We start from the raw sequence: 20,395 nt of genomic DNA on the forward strand, positions 1-20,395 counted from the left end.
CAGCTGACTTCCAGTTTCCAATCTAACACATAAAAAATTTGAAGTCGTTGCTCCTGTCCTCACAACAAGAAAAAGGCTGAATAAAATGAAGATTATCAACTCTTCTCATATCCTTTTGACATCTAAGGACAAACCTCTGCCCCCAGAACTGGAGAGAAATGTGATACAGAGTTACCAGGAGTAGAAGCCACAGCTGGGAGCTTGGTAGGAACACTTACTGAACTAATTAATTCATTCAGACAAAAAATTATTGCTATGTACATTCTCTTTTTTTCAGGCCCAATACTGGGCACTGAAGAAACAGACTACAATATACCAAATGCTTGTATTCATGAAACTTACAACTTGGAAAAAGACAATGTGATTTGAGGGAGGCTACAGAGAGTCTCTGCTCCAAATAGGTCTCCTTCCCTGCTTGCTTATAAAATTTCACCATTAAAGAGCCATTCTTTTGGATCTTCATGGCCATTCACCTCAAAGTTCTTTATCTTTAAGGTGGTGACCCTTTCACTGACTCATTCATGAAAGAAAAACTTACTGTGCAACTACTGGAGATTCAACAGTGCAGGAAATGAAACAAGTTTCCATCTACATGAAAGATTCAGCAGTGCAGGAAACAAAGCAAGGTTCCATCCACATGAAACTTACACTGTAGTGTGCATGGAGTGGGGAATCATAAAATAAAGAAATAAAGTGTCAGGATGTGATAACTGCTGTAAACAACAAGAAGAAAACACACAAGGAAAGGAAGCTGGAACTGTGACTGTTGGGGGAAGATGGGGTGGGGGAAAAAAAGCATGTTTGAACTGAGACACGGGATTGGGAGGGGAAGAGAGGAGGGAAAGAAACTGAGAAATCTAGGGTCTTAAACATCACCCTAAGGAATCTAGACCATTTTGACCAGATAATAAAGCACAATTTAAAGTTTTTAAGCAAACCATGATAATCAGAGTAATGTTCTAAAAAGTCTGTTTTCTCTAGATTTGAACGGATGGACTGGAGAAAGAGAAATAAAAAATACAGAGCCTAGGTTGACGCAACTGCAATTAGCCCACAAGAAATAGTGTGAAAGTCTATACTACATCAATGGCAGTGGAAGTAAGTGAATGAACAACAGGCCTACTATCAAGAGGGACAGAAAAAGTGACAAGACACTTTGGGAGCCCGAGGCGGGCGGATCATGAGGGCAGAAGATCGAGACCATCCTGGCTAAAACGGTGAAACCCGTCTCTACCAAAAATACAAAAAATTAGCCGGGCATGGTGGTGGGTGCGTGTAGTCCCAGCTACTCGGGAGGCTGAGGCAGGAGAATGGCATGAACCTGGAAGGCAGAGCTTGCAGTGAGTCAAGATTGCGCCACTGTGCTCCAGCCTGGGTGACAGAGCGAGACTCCGTCTCGAAAAAAAAAAAAAAAGTGACAGGAATGTGGTAGAATACCGCTTTTCAGACTACATATGGTGAAGGCCTGGTTCTTTGTCTTTTGCTTTTCCCAAGTGGTTGTAGATGAATATTTAAAACACAAACTCACACACTTGGATGTCTCAGCAATGTCAAATTGTTATATAAGATTCTAAATGCGTACTTTCAGTTTCTGTTCTTAATTTGGGCAAACTAGTAACAAATAGTTGGTGGCCCGGTACTTGTCTAGTGAGTAGGCTACCTTGACTAGAACTAGAACAACAACAAAAAAATTCTCTGACTCTAAGATATTGAGTCTGGGTTGATACAGAAGATAAGATGCAATTATGAGAGAGGAATGGAATCCACAAAGAAGAAAAGTTGAGCTGAAGTTATAGTTTGGTCATGATGAATTTGAGATACCAGTGTGACATCTACGTAAAATATTTAGTGGCTAATTGTGGGGGAAAAAACATGAAGAAAATGTTATCATGGTAGAACATGTTTGTCCTAAGAGAAAGTTGGATTTAACATCTGCAAACATTGAGTTCTGGCTAAGGGTAATGGTGGAGTCGTGTTGATAATTTAAAACTGTGGATAAAATACTTAAAGGCATACAGGGATACCAAAGTTAAAACTAGAGGGAATTTTAACCCTTAAAAAGAAGGGAACTGTAGTAGGCAGACTTCTAAGATAACCCCCAATGGCCCTGCCTCATGAATAATTGTATACATTGTCTAATTACCCCTCCCTTTGAGTGTGGGCTAACCTTAGTGACTTGCTTCTTACCAATAGAATATGGCAAAGGTGATGGGATGTCACATTTGTGATTCAGTTACAAAAGATTGTGACTTCCATCTTGCTAGCACTTTAATGATTTCTTAGCTTACACCCTTTGATAAGGTAAGCTACCATGTTGAAAAGACCCATGTGAAAAGGAACTAAGAGCAGTCTCCAGCCAACAGTCAGCAAGAAATTGAAACCCTCTCTCCAGTAACCTGCTAGGAACTAAATCCTAACAAAAACTACATGAGCTGGGATGTGAATCTTTTCCCAGGTAAGCCTTCCCAAGCCCTGGCTAACACTATGACTGAAAAATCTTGTGAGAGACCCTAAATCAGAAGGTCCAGTTAAGTTGTGCCTGATACCCAAACCAAATAAACTATAAGATAACAAATGATTGTTGTTTTAAGAGTTATCTTTTAGGGTAATTTGTTACACAACAATAGACAACTAATACAGCAATCACATGAGTTCACCTTGATAAATGTCTTTTTATAAAGCTTTTACCATGAAGTTACTAAAAAATCTGTAGGTGAAAAGTAAATCTCAAGTCAAAAGCCAAAGTCCTACTGCCAAGAAGCCAAAGGACAGGGTTCAGGGTTATAAGAGTGACTGGAATTCAAGGTTGGATACTCTGTAAAGGAGGAAATCACAAAGAGCAGAGTCCTAAAATCTGCAAATACACACTCCTCAAATTTTTGCCTGACTCTGAAAATGCATGTGGGAGAGGAGACTGCAAGGAGTCCAAGGGAAGAACCACAGCTAAAAGGCTAAAGGAGCTGAGCAGAGATTTCAACAGTCGCCAAAGTTCTTTAAGAGTTTGGATTTTCAGTCTTGTCAAGTTGTTGGAGAGTAAGAAAACAAAATTCCAAGAGGGCTATAACATAGGAGAGTAAAGACCACATCTTAAAACTAAGGAATTTACCCTAGGTTTAAGGATATAACCAAATAGCATCACCCTTAGAAGAGCTAAATCTAAGTCTCTATGGTCAAGATGACTCAACAGCAATTTAACTGCCTAGCAGAACAAAATCTAATACTTTTCAGAGGATAACGGAATCCATAGTAGTTACAGTATTAGCTATTTATACTAGCCAATCAGAATTACTAGACTGTCGTTCTATTTACCACCATGGATGCAACTAGAAAATGAAAAAAATGTTTGAGAAAATGGTTTGCTGACTGTAGACAATAGCCATATATGACTGTGCTCCCTTGTATCAAAGGAAAACAATAGGAGGTCCTATGATTGCCCCAGGTTACTGCCTGGAGCCAGGTTCCAGGTCACAGAAAAAGCAGAGAAGGAATATAGAACAAGGGCCAATAGTTATTACTAAGTTAGAGCAAAATATTTTAGTCTAGGAAAGCCAAGATGATTAGAATTTGTGAGGCAGAATTGGAGACAGAAGAGAGTAGCAAATAGATTTGTGCAATCTGCAAGAAAGACTTATTCAGTCTTTGCCTAAATTCTTATCTGCATTAGGTGCAAACAAACCACCAAAGGCTAGGCAAAGACCTAGCAGCAGCAACCCAAACAATTCCCAGCAGTCACACAAGGTTGTGAATAGTTTGAATTCCTACCAGCCACAAAATAGACCTCATAATATATAGTTTATCAGGGAGTCATCAAAATTTATTACCTTAGCAGTGGGGCTAAATTAGATGTAGACAAAAGGCTACTAAAACTACCATAACAAAGCTTAAAAGTAAGCCAGAAAGGATTAAACTGACTACAGAAAAATTTAACTGTATGCCAGGACACAGTCCAGCACTATTAAAAGAATACAACAAAATCCAAGACTTAACAATGAGAAAATGTTATGAAGCTCACATCCAATTAAAAATTACTAAACATGCAGGATGGGTACAGTGGCTCACGCCTACAAACCCAGCACTTTGGGAGGCTTAGGTGGGAGGATCACCTGAGGTTGGGAGTTCAAGACCAGCCTGACCAACATGGAGAAATCCCATCTCTACTAAAAACACAAAATTAGCCAGGCGTGGTGGTGCATGCCTGTAATATCATCTACTTAGGAGGCAGGAGAATCGCTTGAACCCGGAAGGCGGAGGTTGCAGTGGGCTGAAATCACACCACTACACTCCAGTGTGGGCAACAAGAGCAAAATTCTGTCTCAAAAAAAAAAAAAAAAAAAAATTACTAGACATGCAAGATGCAGGAAAATAAGACCCACACCAGGAGAAAAGTCATTCTGTAGCAACAGAAACAAAAATAAAAGATGAAACTATAAGACAAGGACAGTGAAAAAGCTATTAAACAATGAGCTCCATATGTTCAAGGTAAAAGAAAACTTGAATAAAAATGACACCCAATGGAATGTATGGAGGTGAGAAATAAAATACCTGATATGAAAACTTCATTGTATAGAACAGTAGATTTAGACACTGAAGAAGAAATGATATACAGCAACAACAAACAAATAGCTATAAAACTATCTAAAATATACACGGACACACACAGACAAATAGAGCATCAATGACCTAAAACGCAAAGTCTAATATATATGTAATTAGAGACTCAGATAATAGAAAAAAAAAAAGGACCAAGAAAGGGAAAAGTTACAAGAAATAATGACCAAAATTTTTCCAATTCTGATGAAAACCATAAACCCACAGATCCAAGAGGCTCATAAACTCCGAGATAAGAATAACAGCAGACTTCTTGTCAAAAACTAGGCAAGCTATAAGAAAACGGAGAGATGTCTCTAAAATACTGAGGGGGAAAAAAAGGAAACTTTCAAACTAGCATTCTATATTAGGAAAAACAGCTTTCAAAAATGAAGGCAGCAAGGTGTGATGGCTCACACCCTTAATCCCAACATTCTGGGAGGCTGAGGTGGGTGGATTGCTTGTGCCCAGGAGTTTGAAGACCACTCTGGGTAATACGGTAAGACCCTGCCTCTACAAAAGATACAAAAACTAGCTGGGTGTAGTGCACACACCTGTAGTCCCAGCTACTCGGGAGGCTGAGGAGGGAGGATCACTAGAGCCCAGGAGGTCGAGGCTGCAGTGAGCCATAATCACACCACTGCACTCAAGCCTGGGTAACAGAGCGAGACCCTGTCTCAAAAAAAAAAGCAAAATAAAGATTTTAAAATAAAGCTTAGCAAAATCATTTTGAGCAGACCTACACTACAATATGTTAATGCACGTTCTTTGGGCAAAAAGAAAATGATTTGAGGCCGCGTACAGTAGCTCACGCCTATAGTCCCAACACTTTGAGAGGCCGAGGTGGGCGGATCACCTGAGGGCAGAATTCGAGACCAGCCTGGCTAACATGGTGAAACCCCGTCTCTACTAAAAATACAAAAATTAGCCAGGTGTGGTAGCGTACACCTGTAATTCCAGCTACCTAGGAGGCTGAAGCAGGGGAATCGCTTGAACCCGGCAGGCAGAGGTTGCAAGGAGCCAAGATGGCGCCATCGCCCTCCAGCCTTGGCAACAAGAGCAAAACCCCATCTCACACACACAAAAAAAAAAAGAAGAAGAAAAAGAAGAGAAGATACAGCAATGAATACTAAAATTAGTGAGCAAAAGATTAGGGAAAAACAAGGTATCTGCATAGTCTAAAAACATCTCCCAAGATAAATTAAAAAGAAAAAAATATTAACTTTAAAGTAGAGAAGCACAGCAGAAATCACATTAACCAACTGGTCAAGGTCAAAATCACCAGTAATGAGACTTATCAATATGAATTGATATAATTCACTGGAAAAGGCATCACAATCACCACTGTGGTATCCCTGACAAAAAAAACCAAACTCAAACTAGTCATGAAAAAAAAATTAAACGAAAAATGAGTGATATGCTATAAAACATCTGAGTGGTACTGTGCAAAAGTATCAATGCCATTAAAGGAAAGCCTTTCAGTCTTTGCTTTCAGATTGTCAAAGATCAGAGGATACCATGGACACATACATGACTATTAAAAATGTAACATGGGCCGGGCGCGGTGGCTCACGCCTGTAATCCCAGCACTTTGGGAGGCTGAGGTGGGGGGATCTCGAGGTCAGGAGATCGAGACCATCCTGGCTAACACGGTGAAACCCCGTCTCTACTAAACATACAAAAAATTAGCCAGGTGTGGTCGCGGGCACCTATAGTCCCAGATACTTGGTAGACTGAGGCAGGAGAATGGCGTGAACCCGGGAGGCGGAGCCTGCAGTGAGCAAAGATCGCGCCACTGCACTCCAGCCTGGGCGAACAGAAAATTGACATTAGTGGAAAAACCCGTGAAATTAACTAAAATTTGCAATTTAGTTTATTGTACTGTATAACTGTTAATTTCTTGGTTCTGATCACTATACAATGGTTATATAGGATGTTAATTAATATCTAGAAACTGAGCGAAGGGTATATGGAAATCTTCCAAAATTGTTTTGAAACTTTTCTGTAAGTCTAAAATTTGTTCAAAATAAAAATTGTTGAAAAATTGTTTAAAAACATAATTTAAACCTTACTGCAAAATAGGATCAATGTATTATTATGGGACTTATGATAGTGAAGAAGTAAAATGTATGACAATAATTGTACGAAGAATGGAAGGAGGGAAATAAAGGTGTTCTGTTGTGAAGTTCTTAGGATATATGTAAAATAATACAATATTATTTCAATGTAAAATGTGTCAAGTTATGATACGTATTGTAAACACTAGAGGAAACGCTAAAAAAAACCCACAAAGATGTGTAACTAATATGTCAAAAGTTGAGATAGATGAAACTTACATTTAAAAAATACTTAATCCATAAGAAAGCACGAGACGAAGGGAAAAAAGGAACAAGTGGCTGTCAGGCAGGGTAGAAACACAAGACCTAACTATATGCTGTTTACAAAACCCATTTTAAAAAGCTAGAAAAAGGTATACAATGCAAGCACTGTATGACACTGCTGAATGTAAAACATTAACAACCAACTTGACCTTGCTGATATTTTATAATTCTCCAAAAAACAGCAGAATATACAGTCTTTTCTCCAACTGCATTTAGAACACCTATCAAGACAAGTCCTATTTTATAAATCAAAGCAAAAAAAAAGGCCGGGCGCGGTGGCTCAAGCCTGTAATCCCAGCACTTTGGGAGGCCGAGACGGGTGGATCACGAGGTCAGGAGATCAAGACCATCCTGGCTAACACGGTGAAACCCCGTCTCTACTAAAAATACAAAAACTAGCCGGGCGAGGTGGCGGGCGCCTGTAGTCCCAGCCACTGGGGAGGCTGAGGCAGGAGAATGGCGTAAACCCGGAAGGCGGAAGCTTGCAGTGAGCTGAGATCCGGCCACTGCACTCCAGTCCGGGAGACAGAGCGAGACTCCGCCTCAAAAAAAAAAAAAAAAGCAAAAAAAAAAAAAAAAATCTGAAAACCTCTCTCATATATTTGGAAACTGAACAATTAACTTCTTAATAATCCATGGATCAGAAAATAACAAGGGATATTTAGAAAATATTTTGAATAATGAAAAGACAACCCACCAAAATTTGTGTGCTGCTAAAAAAGTACTTTGAGGGAAATTTTTAGTTATGAAATAGTTATATAATGAAAGAATAAAGGCCTGAAATCAATCTAAACCACCAATTTAAGAAAACAAAGAAAAACATATTAAACCCAAGGAATTAAAAATAAAAACAAGAAAGCATAAAAACAAAAGATTTTTTTAAAGATCAATAAAACTGATACACATCAAGCCAAACTGATAAGCAAAGAGAGAAGTCCCAAATTACCAATTTCAAGATCGAAAAGGGAACATCACTATATATATACATATGTGTGTGTGTGTGTGTATATATATATATATATATATGGAACATTAAAAGCTTAACAAAAATATGAACTTTAAGCCAATAAAATCAACAAACTGCACAAAATAGACAAATGCCCTGACAGATCAAACCACAAATTTTCAATAGAGAACAAATAGAAAACCTGAATAACTATGTGTCTATTAAATAAACTGAATTTGAAATTCAAAACTTGTCCATACACACACAAAAAAACCTTACTCCCAGATTGTATGGCTGATAAATTCTACTGAACATTTAAGGAGGAAATAATACTAATTCTGCACAAACCCTTCTAGAATATAAAACAAAAGAAGAAGAAACATGTCTCAACTCATTCTATGATACAAGGACATTATTACCCTGATACCAAACCATGATCAAAATTTTTAAAAAAAGAAAGTAAAATTATAGATCAATATCTATGATGAATACAGATTTTAAAATCCTTAACAAAATTTTAGTAAATTAAATCCAGAAATATATAAAAAGGCCCTCTGAAAATTTACCTAGTAGGCAATCAAAGATTGGTAAATGAGTAATTTAGGTGTGTTTCACGGTTATAAACTTTCCTTTACTCTTACTTGACTCACATTTAGGATTCTTACATTCTAAAATAACCCTTGTTCTTTATAGGGATATTTTTCAAATATTCAGAGTTTAGCTCTATAAAAATCATAGCAAATCTTAATAAAATACATTTGTAAAACTATATAATTAAAAAGAGTTAGAAATACTTGTCCCACAAGTTTGAACAGATTTAGAGAGGTCAGAATTTATAACAGAACATTATTTATACTTGTCTTAAAAGCTTAATTATCCCTCTTCATTACAAAGATGACTTCAAGGGCTCTTCTGCAACTAAGGGACATGGACATGGACAAGTGACAATGTTCCTCTGATTTTGTGACATGCTGTCTTTAGGGTATAATGTCTGTCCCCCTCTCTTTCCCGTATCTCAGCCAAATGGAAAGTAAACTGTCTCCTTTGAACCTATCAAATCCTTCTGAAACAGTTCAAGTGCTATTTTTCTGTGTTCTTTTTTTTTTCCTCCTGAGACAGGGTCTCTGCCACCCAGGCTGGACTACAGTGGCGAGGTCACAGCTCACTGCAGCTTCAACCTGCCGGCTCACGTGACTCTGACTCTCCCACCTCAACCTCATGAGTAGCTGGGGCTGTGGGTGTGTATCAGCATGCCCAGCTACTTTTTTGTAGAGATGGGGTTTTGCCATGTTGCCCAGGCTGGTTTCAAACTCCTGGGCTCAAGTAATCCACCTGCCTTGGCCTCCCAAAGTGCTATTCTGTGTTCTTTTTTTGCCTCCTTTAGCAATAATAACTTCTCTGGGTTTTTGTTGTTTAGTGAAAAGCATGACAATTTCATAACAGTAATAAGTAAACAGTTCATTTGTAGGTTTCTAATGTTTCATGCTGGTTCCCAGTCAGAAGGAGTTATTTATTAACAACTATGAATTCCCTTTACTGATTTCTCTTTCCTGCTAAAGTAAGTTACTTATTAGCATTTGTACAAACGTTCAAATGAGATTATTAAATAATGTTACCTGGACCATATAAGCAATTGTATCACTCCTGGCAGTCCTGAGAGAATTTCAATAATTTTAGTGATCATAAGTTACAATTTTAGTTAATACTGAAAATATTACTGAAATATTATAATGCTATACTAAAATAAAAATACGTAACACTAAAATCTTGAAAATACTAGTTTTATATATTATAAAGTTATAGTAATACCATTATAATACTATAATACTAAAATATAAAATAAAAATAGGTTAATAGTACTGAGCTTTATTAAATTTCCTTCAAGCCACATTTATTGAAAGCCTACCACTTCACGTCTAAAAAAATTCACAGAAAAATTACATAATAGGAGTTAAACTAAATCTCTAAGGTCAACTTTTTGAAAAAGTTGCTGACTCTGTTCAATATGCTTTTATATAGAGATATTAAATATATACACATGTATATGTTGGTTATATGTACATCATTTGACTTATGATAAAGTATAACACCCCCATATCGCAGAATAGTAAGAAACTGATTTTGTTTTCAATAAATGTTACTGAGTCAAATAGGTAATTTTAAAAATGCTGATTCTTAAATGTATATTTAAGGAGGTGAAAAAGCTCTATGATGAAAACAATGAAAGAAATTCAAAGGGACCAAAAAATGGAAAGACATTCCACGCTCATGAATTGAAAGGATTAACAGTGTTACAATAACCATACCACCCAAAGTGATCTACAGATTCAATGCAATCTCTATCAAAATGCCAATGACATTCTTAAAAAAAAAATGTGTATATATATACATATACATATATATATATCCTAAAGTTCATGTGGAACCACAGAAGACTCTAAATAGCCAAAGTAATACTGAGCAAAAAGGACAAAGCTGGAGGCAACACACTACATGACCTCAAAGTATACACAAAGTTAGAGTAACCAAAATGCACAGTACTGAATAAAAACAGACAATAGCCCAATGGAATAGAGAACCCAGAAATAAATCCACATATTTACAGCCAATTGATATTTGACAAAAGGAGCCAAGAATATACACTGAAGAAAGGACAAACCCTTCAAGAAATGGTGCTGAGAAAGCTGGATATATATATATGCAGAAGAATGAAACTAGATCCCTATCTCTCACTATATACAAAAAATCAACTCAATAAATTGAAGACTTACATGTCAAGAACCAAAAATATAAAACTACTAGAAATAGGGGAAACACTTCAGGACAACGGTCTGGGCAAAGATTTTATGGGTAAAACCTCAAAAAGTAGGGCAAACCCAAGCAAAAATAGACAAATTCAATTATTTCAAACTAAAAACTTCTGCAGAGCAAAGGAAACAAGCCTGAAGAGACAACCTGCAAAATGAAAGAAAATATATGCAAACTACTCATCTGATAATAGATTAATATACAAGAAACTCAACAGCAAAACAATAATCATCATTATGTGATTTAAAAATGGGCAAACAATCTAAATAGACATTTCTCAAGACATACAAATGGCCAAAAGGTATATGAAAAAATGCTCAACATCACTAATCAGGGAAATGAAAATCGTAAGTACAATGAGAAGGTATCTCAACCCTATTGGAATGGCTATCATCAAAAAGACAAAAACAACAACAACAACAAAAACAGATACTGGTGAGAATGCAGAAAAAGAACTCTTATACACTGTTGGCGGGTGTACCATAAATTGGTGCAGCCACTATGGAAAACAGTATGAAGGTTACTCAAAAACCCAAACAAAAACCTACCATATGACCAAATAATCCGACTACTGGGTATATATCCAAAGGAAAGGAAATCAGTATATCAAAGAGATATCTTCACTCTCTTATTACAACACTATTCACAATAGTCAAGATATGGAACCAACCTCTAACAACAGATGAAGAAAGAAAATGTGGTATATATACACAATGAAATGCTATTCAGCCAAAAAAAGAATAAAATTCTGTCATTCACAGCAACATGAATGAGCCTGAAGGACATTATGTTAAGTTAAATGAGCCAGGCACAGAAATATAAATACTGCATGTTCTCTCATGCTAAAAAAGTTGATCTCAAAGTAGTGAGTAGAATAGTGGTTACTAGAGGCTGAGAAGGGTGGCGGGGGTTGGGGAGCTGCGGGATGGGGAGAGGTGGATTAATGGACACAAAACTACAGCTAGATAGGAGGAATTCTATCTGTTCTAAATTCTGCTATTCTATAACACTGTCGGGTGACTTCAGCAAACAATTTATTGTATATTTTCAAATAGCTAGTAGGGAGGATTTTGAATGTGTCCAGTGAAAAGAAATGATAAATGTTTGAGGTAATGGATGTGCTAATTACCATGATTTGATCATCACACATTGTATACATGTATGGAAACATCACACTGTAAACCATAAATAGGTACAATTATTATTTCTCATACATATGAATGCTGTGAGAATTGCTTTGTAAATGAAGATGAGCTGGGTTCTCAAAAAGCATATACTTTAATATATCAGATAATTTTCCTAAGCAAAAAGGTTGACAACTAGACCCACATGAAATTGTATACTACATAAATATGTAGCATTTTATTGAACCTACAATGTAGGTAGAACACATTTTTTAAAATACTCCAACTTCTGTTTTTATAAAGAATAATAAATAAGGGAAACTTTAAAGAAAGAGAAGAAATCCTAAACACACAATTCAGAGAGAAAAGAAATCACAGGAATATTAGCAAAATACAAAATGAAGTTTGTATCTGGTTTCAATGAGCAACAATTTCCTTCCCAAAAAAATAAAATCCTTTAAAACTTCACTGTCTACAGTTGCCTGAAAAAACAGATTCATTATTCAAACTGACTATCTGGTGGCCCCTGCTCTAACCCACTCATAAACAGAGAATATACAAAAGCACATCTTTAAGAGAAAACTCAAAGGAACCAATCAGTTGGGAAAGGTTTAAAAAAGTGGTTATTTCCTGTTTTCCCTCTGAAAACATGGGTTCTTGACTGTCTTTGTGTAGAGTGAAGAGTCTTTTTAAGATTAGAAATGGAGAAAGAAGGAATGGAACAATGATCTATAAAAGAAAGCAATGACTAAGGTTTCAATTTATCTACTTAACCCCAAAAGAGGGGACGTTTACTTTATTTGTCCATGCCTTAACATACAAAAGGAGAAAAGTAAGTAAACATTAACAAATGAAAAGTTTTCTTAACTACTTTCTGATATATTATCTCTGGCTCTAAACAGTCTGTTCCAGTATCTTTTTACTGTTTTCTACCAATTTTTACCCATGTGAATATGTACCACTGGTATCAAATCGCATTACATTAATGCTTAAAAGGATAAATGTTCTGATTTTAATATGTTTTTCCTATCAAGGCAACAGCATAGCCCAATCTTGTGTAGTGGTTAAATTCCAATTATATTATTTAAACTAAATAGTAGGCTCTATTTCGAAAACTCCTAATTTAAAAAAATTTATTTTTATTTTTTAGAGATAGGGTCTAGCTCTGTTGCACAGGCTGACGTGCGGTGGCACGATCATCACTGACTGCCCCTCCAATTCCTGGGCTCAAGGATCCTCCTGCCTCAGCCTTCCCAGTAGTTGGGAGTTGAGGCGTGAGTCACAGTGCCCAGTTGAAAACTCATATTCCTCAAATATACTGCTGAACACAAACTGGATGGCATGATTTAAAGTGATATATTTATTCAAACAATGAAGAAGAAGAAGCATCTAATATAAATCTAATATATATTTATAAATAATGTAGCTCTAATATGCATAAATGAAAGTTTAACTAACTATAATTAGCATAAATTTTGAATTAAAAATTCCCTGTTATGGGTTTCTGCAGTAAGTGAAATTATATTAAAGGTGTTTAACACTTTACAAAATGTCAAATTTCCATTTTATTTGATCACTGAGCACAGGTCTTATTTTATAAACATTCTCCAAGGAGCTCAGAACTTCTTTTAAATTCAAAACCCATTAAAGCAAGATCTACATCACAGAAAATAACTATTTCTGTCTTTCCATTATAATAAAAGATAGCTCTCAAGAATTAAAAACAAATATATAGAGATCAGGAAACTGCAAATCAGAACTACAATGAGATAGGAATTCACACCATAGAATGGTTATAATAGGCCGGGCGTGGTGGCTCAAGCCTGTAATCCCAGCACTTTGGGAGGCCAAGACGGGCGGATCACGAGGTCAGGAGATCGAGACCATCCTGGCTAACATGATGAAACCCCGTCTCTACTAAAAAATACAAAAAACTAGCCGGGCGACGTGGCGGGCGCCTGTAGTCCCAGCTGCTTGGGAGGCTGAGGCAGGAGAATGGCGTAAACCCAGGAGGCGGAGCTTGCAGTGAGCTGAGACCTGGCCACTTCACTCCAGCCTGGGCGGCAGAGCAAGACTCCGTCTCAAAAAAAAAAAAAAGAATGGTTATAATAAGAAAAGACAGATAACAACAAGGATACTGAGAATGTAGAGAAACTGCTACACTCCTCAAACACTACTGGTAGGAATGTAAAATGTTGCAGTCCCTTTGAAAACAGTCTAGTAGTCCCTCAAAAGGTTAAACAGTTACCATATGACTCAACAATTCTACTAGGTATATACTCAAGAGAAGTGAAAACAAATGTCCACACAAAAACTTGTACACAAATACAGTAACTATACTCATAACAGTCAGAAAGCACAAACAACCCAAATGTCTGACAACTGATAAATGGATAAATAAAATGTGGTACGCTCATATAATGAACTATTATTCAGCAATATATAACCTTGATGAGACTTGAAAATATTATGCAAATTAAAAGAAACCTGTCATAAGAGACCACATATTATATGATTCTATTTATAGAAAACATTCAGAGAAAACACTAATCTATAGAGACAGAAAGTAGATTAGTGTTTGCCTAGGGTTAATGAGTTAGCAGAAATCAGGAGTGATTGCTTAAGGGTTCAGAGTTTCTTTTTTTTTTTGAGGCGGTGTCTCGCTCTGTCGCCCGGACTGGAGTGCAGTGGCCGGATCTCAGCTCACTGCAAGCTCCGCCTCCCGGGTTCACGCCATTCTCCTGCCTCAGCCTCCCGAGCAGCTGGGACTACAGGCGCCCGCCACCTCGCCCAGCTAGTTTTTTGTATTTTTAGTAGAGACGGGGTTTCACCGTGTTAGCCAGGATGGTCTCGATCTCCTGACCTCGTGATCCGCCCGTCTCGGCCTCCCAAAGTGCTGGGATTACAGGCTTGAGCCACCGCGCCCAGCCAAGGGTTCAGAGTTTCTTTTGGAGGTACTGAAAATGTTCCAACATTATCTCTGATGGTTACATAAATCTGAATATTCTAAATATCACTGAATTGTTTATTTTTAATGTGTAAATTGTATGGTATGTGAATTATATTCTAATTAAACTGTTAAACGCAATCCTCCCCCAAAATCTTGTGCAATGGCTTTCAACTGCCGTTGCACATAAAATAACACAGGCTGCACTTTAAAAGTACAGACCCTGGACCTACCAGAGAATCAAAATCTATGGGGGTGGTACCCACTTTTCTAGATTCTGGGGAGAGTACAGTGGAAATGACCAAGACTTACACTTCAAATTCTGACTCTGCCAACCTAGAAGCATGATCTTCAGTAAATTACCTAATTTTCCTACATTGTCAGTTCCTTCTTCAGTACAATAGGGAAAATACCTATTTCACTGGGTTACCGTAAGGATATAAGATAGTATATTTAAAGTATACACGGACAGAACAATGTATAGTATTATGATTCATGTGCTCAAACAACAGCCATTCTTATTATTATGATGTTATTTTCACTAACCTTTATTTTCTTATTCCCTATAAAGAAACAGATGACGCAGACTTCTGCATGTTTGCCCCAGATCCATGCATCTAAGTTAAACTTTATAAACCTAATTCCTTATGAGAAACATTAAATTATACTTTTAAAAGCAGTTTACTTTCTGATGCCCTGCTTAGAATGAAATAAGCAACACTTACGATATTACCATTTTTACAGAAGTCCAGCAATTACAAAAACACAAACTTTAGTAATGTCACTAATGACGGGAAGGAGCCCATTAACAAATTCAATGGCTGTTTTTAAAATTACAATTTAGGAATAAAGGTCAAAAGACTAGATAGCCACAAATACAAGCCATATAATTACTTAAAATACGCCAATTTTAAAAGATACATTCACTTTTTAATAAAAATGCTATCTATATGCTCAAGAACATATATGTATGTTAATTCCGAGGTAATTTGATAGTATTGCTATGGAAAAAGTCCTCAGAGATTTGTGAATTAAAGTCAGACTTTTAGTACTGAGTGTAACACTTACACAAAACAATAAGAACAAAGACAGGAAATAACTTATATTTCTATGTAGAAATTCAGCATTTATTTCTCCAATTGCCTGTAATTCTATTCCATAACGAGCCATAACACGCAGGTCAAATTTTGACTATATATGACACTAAAACAAGTCCTTCAACAACCACATTTCTATCTGAAGACATGGAATGGAGCATTTTCACTCAGAAATTCCTGGGAATATTTTAATATCTCATGAGTAAGTCATACTCTACAGTACATTACTTGAGAAAACCTATCATAAATTTTCTAAACACATTAAATTAAACCAAAATTTAATTAACATTTGGATTGTCAAGAGTTAAATGTAACAAGTCATACCTAAAGTTTAAACCACATCTTTTTTCAAAGCTAAACAAAATATGAAAACATCCACAGAATATCGTATCTTTGAAAAGCTGCAAAGCCTAAAAATCAGAAAGTTTATCACTCATTATAAGACCAATACTGAAAGCAACAATATAATCTTTATTTTTTTCAGAATAAAATAAACTGCCTTTAATACAAAAAGAAAACATCCTTTAAAAAGCTTCATAATCAACATTTTATGACGATTTTTATAAATCTTATAAAAAGGGCCCACAAAGGTAATACCTTTATCAATTTTTCAAAACTGATGTCAATGGATTACTATATTCCAAATATTTCAGAATGTTTTTCCATAATTAAAAATGCCAGAACTAATTTTTAATTTTTTACTGACATGTTCACATGTGTATATTCCCTATGTTTTTCTCCTACTACTGGGCTTTAAAAAACATTTTCTTTGTTTTAGTACAAGTTAGCTTTATATACAAGACTGGAATGAAAATTACCAAAATGCTAACAGCGTTGCATTTGCTACAGGTGATGTTTCTTCTACCGTTCTAAATTCTTGTGTTATTTTTAATAAACATGTAAGTACTTTCAAGACGCAAAAATAATTTTTTTCCTATTTTCTTATGACACTGCTCTTTCGTAAAGCTCTGATTTGTCAACCTTTTGTGGTAAATTAGGTAGAAAGTGATGTGAATTTAAACATGTTTCAGATAAATATGGAAAAGTCAGAGAATGAGAAAATGTAGTTTTCATATATCTAATAAAATTGTATCAACAGATACTTTAAAAACAGGTAGCAACAACTTGAAAATTTGGCAAACATCTTTTCTTCCTTAAATTTACTTATTCTCCAATGAAAGTAAAAGAAGATTAGGTTTGTGTGGGAAAGATCTAATTACATCTTTTTTTTTTTTTTTTTTGAGACGGAGTCTCGCTCTGCCGCCCAGGCTGGAGTGCAGTGGCCGGATCTCAGCTCACTGCAAGCTCCGCCTCCCGGGTTCACGCCATTCTCCTGCCTCAGCCTCCCGAGTAGCTGGGACTACAGGCGCCCGCCACCTCGCCCGGCTCGTTTTTTGTATTTTTTTAGTAGAGACGGGGTTTCACCGTGTTAGCCAGGATGGTCTCGATCTCCTGACCTCGTGATCCGCCCGTCTTGGCCTCCCAAAGTGCTGGGATTACAGGCTTGAATTACATCTATTTTCTAACTCACTTTTTAAGTCTACGAAACAATTTCAAGCCGTGTACTATTAACAGTGCTGAAAATGGAATAAAGTAAACCATTTAAAAAGTTGTAATTTAGAAATAAGCTGTTTTTAGGCAAGTATCAGGCATTTTTTGATATGAAAAAGCACTCAAAATTATTTAGCATAACAAATACTACAAATAATAATAATCCAAGGCCTCTTACCAATTTCAGCAGGTAGTTGTTTAATTTTGTTCTCTCGAATGCTAAGCATGCTGAGTTTTGACAAGTTTTTGATGTCCTTTTCCACAGTAGTTATACGATTAAAGCGAAGGTAAAGAGTGGTGAGAGAATCCAGCCTATACACCACTGAAGGAATTTCTCTCAGTTTATTATGCCGTAAATCAAGCATACGCAGCTTCTTCAAGTTATCAAGAGAGTCAGGCAAACTGGTAAGTGAATTTTCACTTAGAGCCAATGTCATGAGATTTACTAAACATCCCACCTCTGCTGGGAGGGACTGCAATTTGTTACTGTATAAATAAAGTTCTGTTAATTGAGTCAACTCTTTGATTGATGATGGCAATATGTGTATAGATCTCTTGGATAAGTCCAAACGCATTGAATTCTCTTCCCGGCATTTGTTGAGTTCTTTAATCACCTCTGCATTGCTGGATTTTTTTCTAGTCCCAGGTGCTGGGTTTGGCCGTTTGATCGTATTGTCAACTGAAAATGCCACCCCTGGTTGGGCAGCACTGGAGTCCTTCTTTCCGTCTTTGGCATCTTTCCCTTTGGTCTTAGGTTCTTTTTCTTTGCTCTCTTTCCCAAAACCTCCAGAAGCTTTTGCCTCCTTTTCTCTTTCCTTGGCTGATGGTACTTTGGGATCTTTTTCTTTAGAGTCTTTTTCTTTTCCTAAACTACTACTCATGGTGACTCAAGCCTGGACAAAAACTACATGAACTCTTTATTTTCCAGTAATTGAATTCAAAGATGAAGAGACAAAGATCCTACACAATCAAAAAAGTACTGGCTCGAAGAAGTAATCAGCATGCAGTAACATCCATCTGTTACATGTTGGATCTAAAAGTACTATGCCCATTTCTGATAATTCATTCCAACTGGTAAAATAGTGCTGGTCAATCAATGATTCATTAGAATTCCTGAAATATAATATAGAGAGTATTAAATTACTTTAGATAATTTATATTAAGTAAATAGACTCTGAAAAACAATCTTATTAGCGTTTGTCATTTTCCTATGATTTCATTCTTAAATATTTATGAACATCCTTTATTATGTAAAAATCCATTTAAAACTACACAGCTTAATAAGGCTGGCTCTACGTTCAAGAAACTTGCAGTCTAATAGGAAGAGGTAAGAATGTAAGTTACTTTAGAATAAAATTTTGTAAGAGCTAAAAAGTGGAAGAAACCACAACAATAAGCTTAATATTTATTAAGTCCTTTCTATGTACTAGCATTATTCTGAGGAATTCACATATATTAACATAACACATACAACAGCCCGATGAGATATATTGTTATCCCCATTTTATATAAAGAAACACTAAAGCACAGAAATATTTTTAAGTAACTAACTTTGAGATCTTGGAAACATGACGGAGCCAATATTCCAAATTAGGTAGTATGTGCTCACAGCCTATGTTCCTAACCCACTACATTAAAACAGTTCTATCTACAATTAATTGGCAGATAGCTTTAGATAATAGAAAGGATTTCAACGGTGGTGACGATAGAAGGGAGAGCAGTCTGGCAAAAGAAAAAAAATGAACAAAGTGAAATATGTATGAAAAACAGCACAGTTCAGGGAAAGGGGCATTAAGAATCCGTACTTTAATAAGCACTCTATATGATTCTGATGGAGGTAGATCTGGGGCTCACCTTTGAAAACCAGTGATAAAGGGCAATGTCCAATGATGTGTATATTCTAGGGACTGAAAAAGTGAGAAAGATCAATGGCACAGGGTTCTTAAAAGCAGAAAAAGTTTGCTCGTAAAATGACAGGCCGAAAAGATTGGCAAAGGATAAAAAGATTAGTAAAATATTTATGGAAGGAATCAGTCCTCCCTAAACATTTTGGAATTTAAAATTAGTAATTCTTATTTTGTGACTCTATTGTTAACTCTATTTATCTAACTGATAATTATTTGGTACTTGGGATTAAAGATAAAATAACTTCTTAACTGACTAGCTTAAGCGGTAAAAACAGTTATTAGAATTTTGTCAGACTACCAAAAGGATGTGATAATGTTAAGTGCTAAGGATTCTGCTAATAATTTATTTTTACAGGATGTGAACCCCACTCTATATACAAGCTTGCAGTTTAGACAGCCAAAACACTCACATATAACAAGTAATTGATAAGACAGTACATTATTAAATCCTCAGATGAGTGGCATATACTATAGCACTTTTGAGAAAATGGGTATCAGTGAGAACGGTTGAGAAAAGCATACAGGAAGGACTTAGGCTAACTAGTCCTGGATTAACGGGTTGCGTTCAAGCAAGTAAAGGAGAGGCGGCAAAGCATTACAGATGGGTGTCATGAAAAACAAAGTTTTGCCTAGAATAAGGAATGGAGCTTAGTTTGCACAGGACACTGAAAATGTGTCACTTTGCTGAAGCAAATGGTCAAAAGTGCAGAAATAACAGGAACTGGGGTAGAGGATGAATAATCTGTAAATTTGAAACTGCACAGTGTGAACTTTACTGGTATATAAGATTCTACAATTAAACAAACACATCATTATTTGCTAGCACACCAGGAGAGCTCTATCTACTGCTACTCACCCCTTTCGAAAAAAAGAAAAGAATTATTTTGCACTACAATGGAGAGAGACTAAGAAAAACTCTAGAGATACTGATTCAGAAAAGAATGCTGATAAGCCAATATGAAAGTACATTTACTAAAACCATACAACTGTAAATAATGGGAAGCATGCATAGCTAAAGGGTTACAGGCATTGCTTATCAATTTGTAT

General features: G+C 36.3%; 1 protein-coding gene across 4 annotated transcripts in view; it reads right to left on the minus strand.

The window, feature by feature from the left end:
* SHOC2 (SHOC2 leucine rich repeat scaffold protein) overlaps window positions 1-20,395 on the minus strand; it is a 104,546-nt gene that overhangs the window by 42,809 nt on the left and 41,342 nt on the right. For all 4 annotated transcript variants that reach the window (XR_004430566.1, XR_004430567.1, XM_033183005.1 and 1 more), the window contains one exon: window positions 17,620-18,554. Coding sequence is in view for 2 of the 4 variants with exons in the window: in XM_033183005.1 (XP_033038896.1) it covers window positions 17,620-18,322 (703 nt within the window). In the remaining 2 variants the exon portion in view is untranslated. The remainder of the gene's footprint in view (window positions 1-17,619; window positions 18,555-20,395) is intronic.

This window comes from Trachypithecus francoisi, unplaced genomic scaffold (assembly GCF_009764315.1).
Source record: "Trachypithecus francoisi isolate TF-2019V2 unplaced genomic scaffold, Tfra_2.0 Contig01579, whole genome shotgun sequence".
NCBI lineage: Eukaryota > Metazoa > Chordata > Mammalia > Primates > Cercopithecidae > Trachypithecus > Trachypithecus francoisi.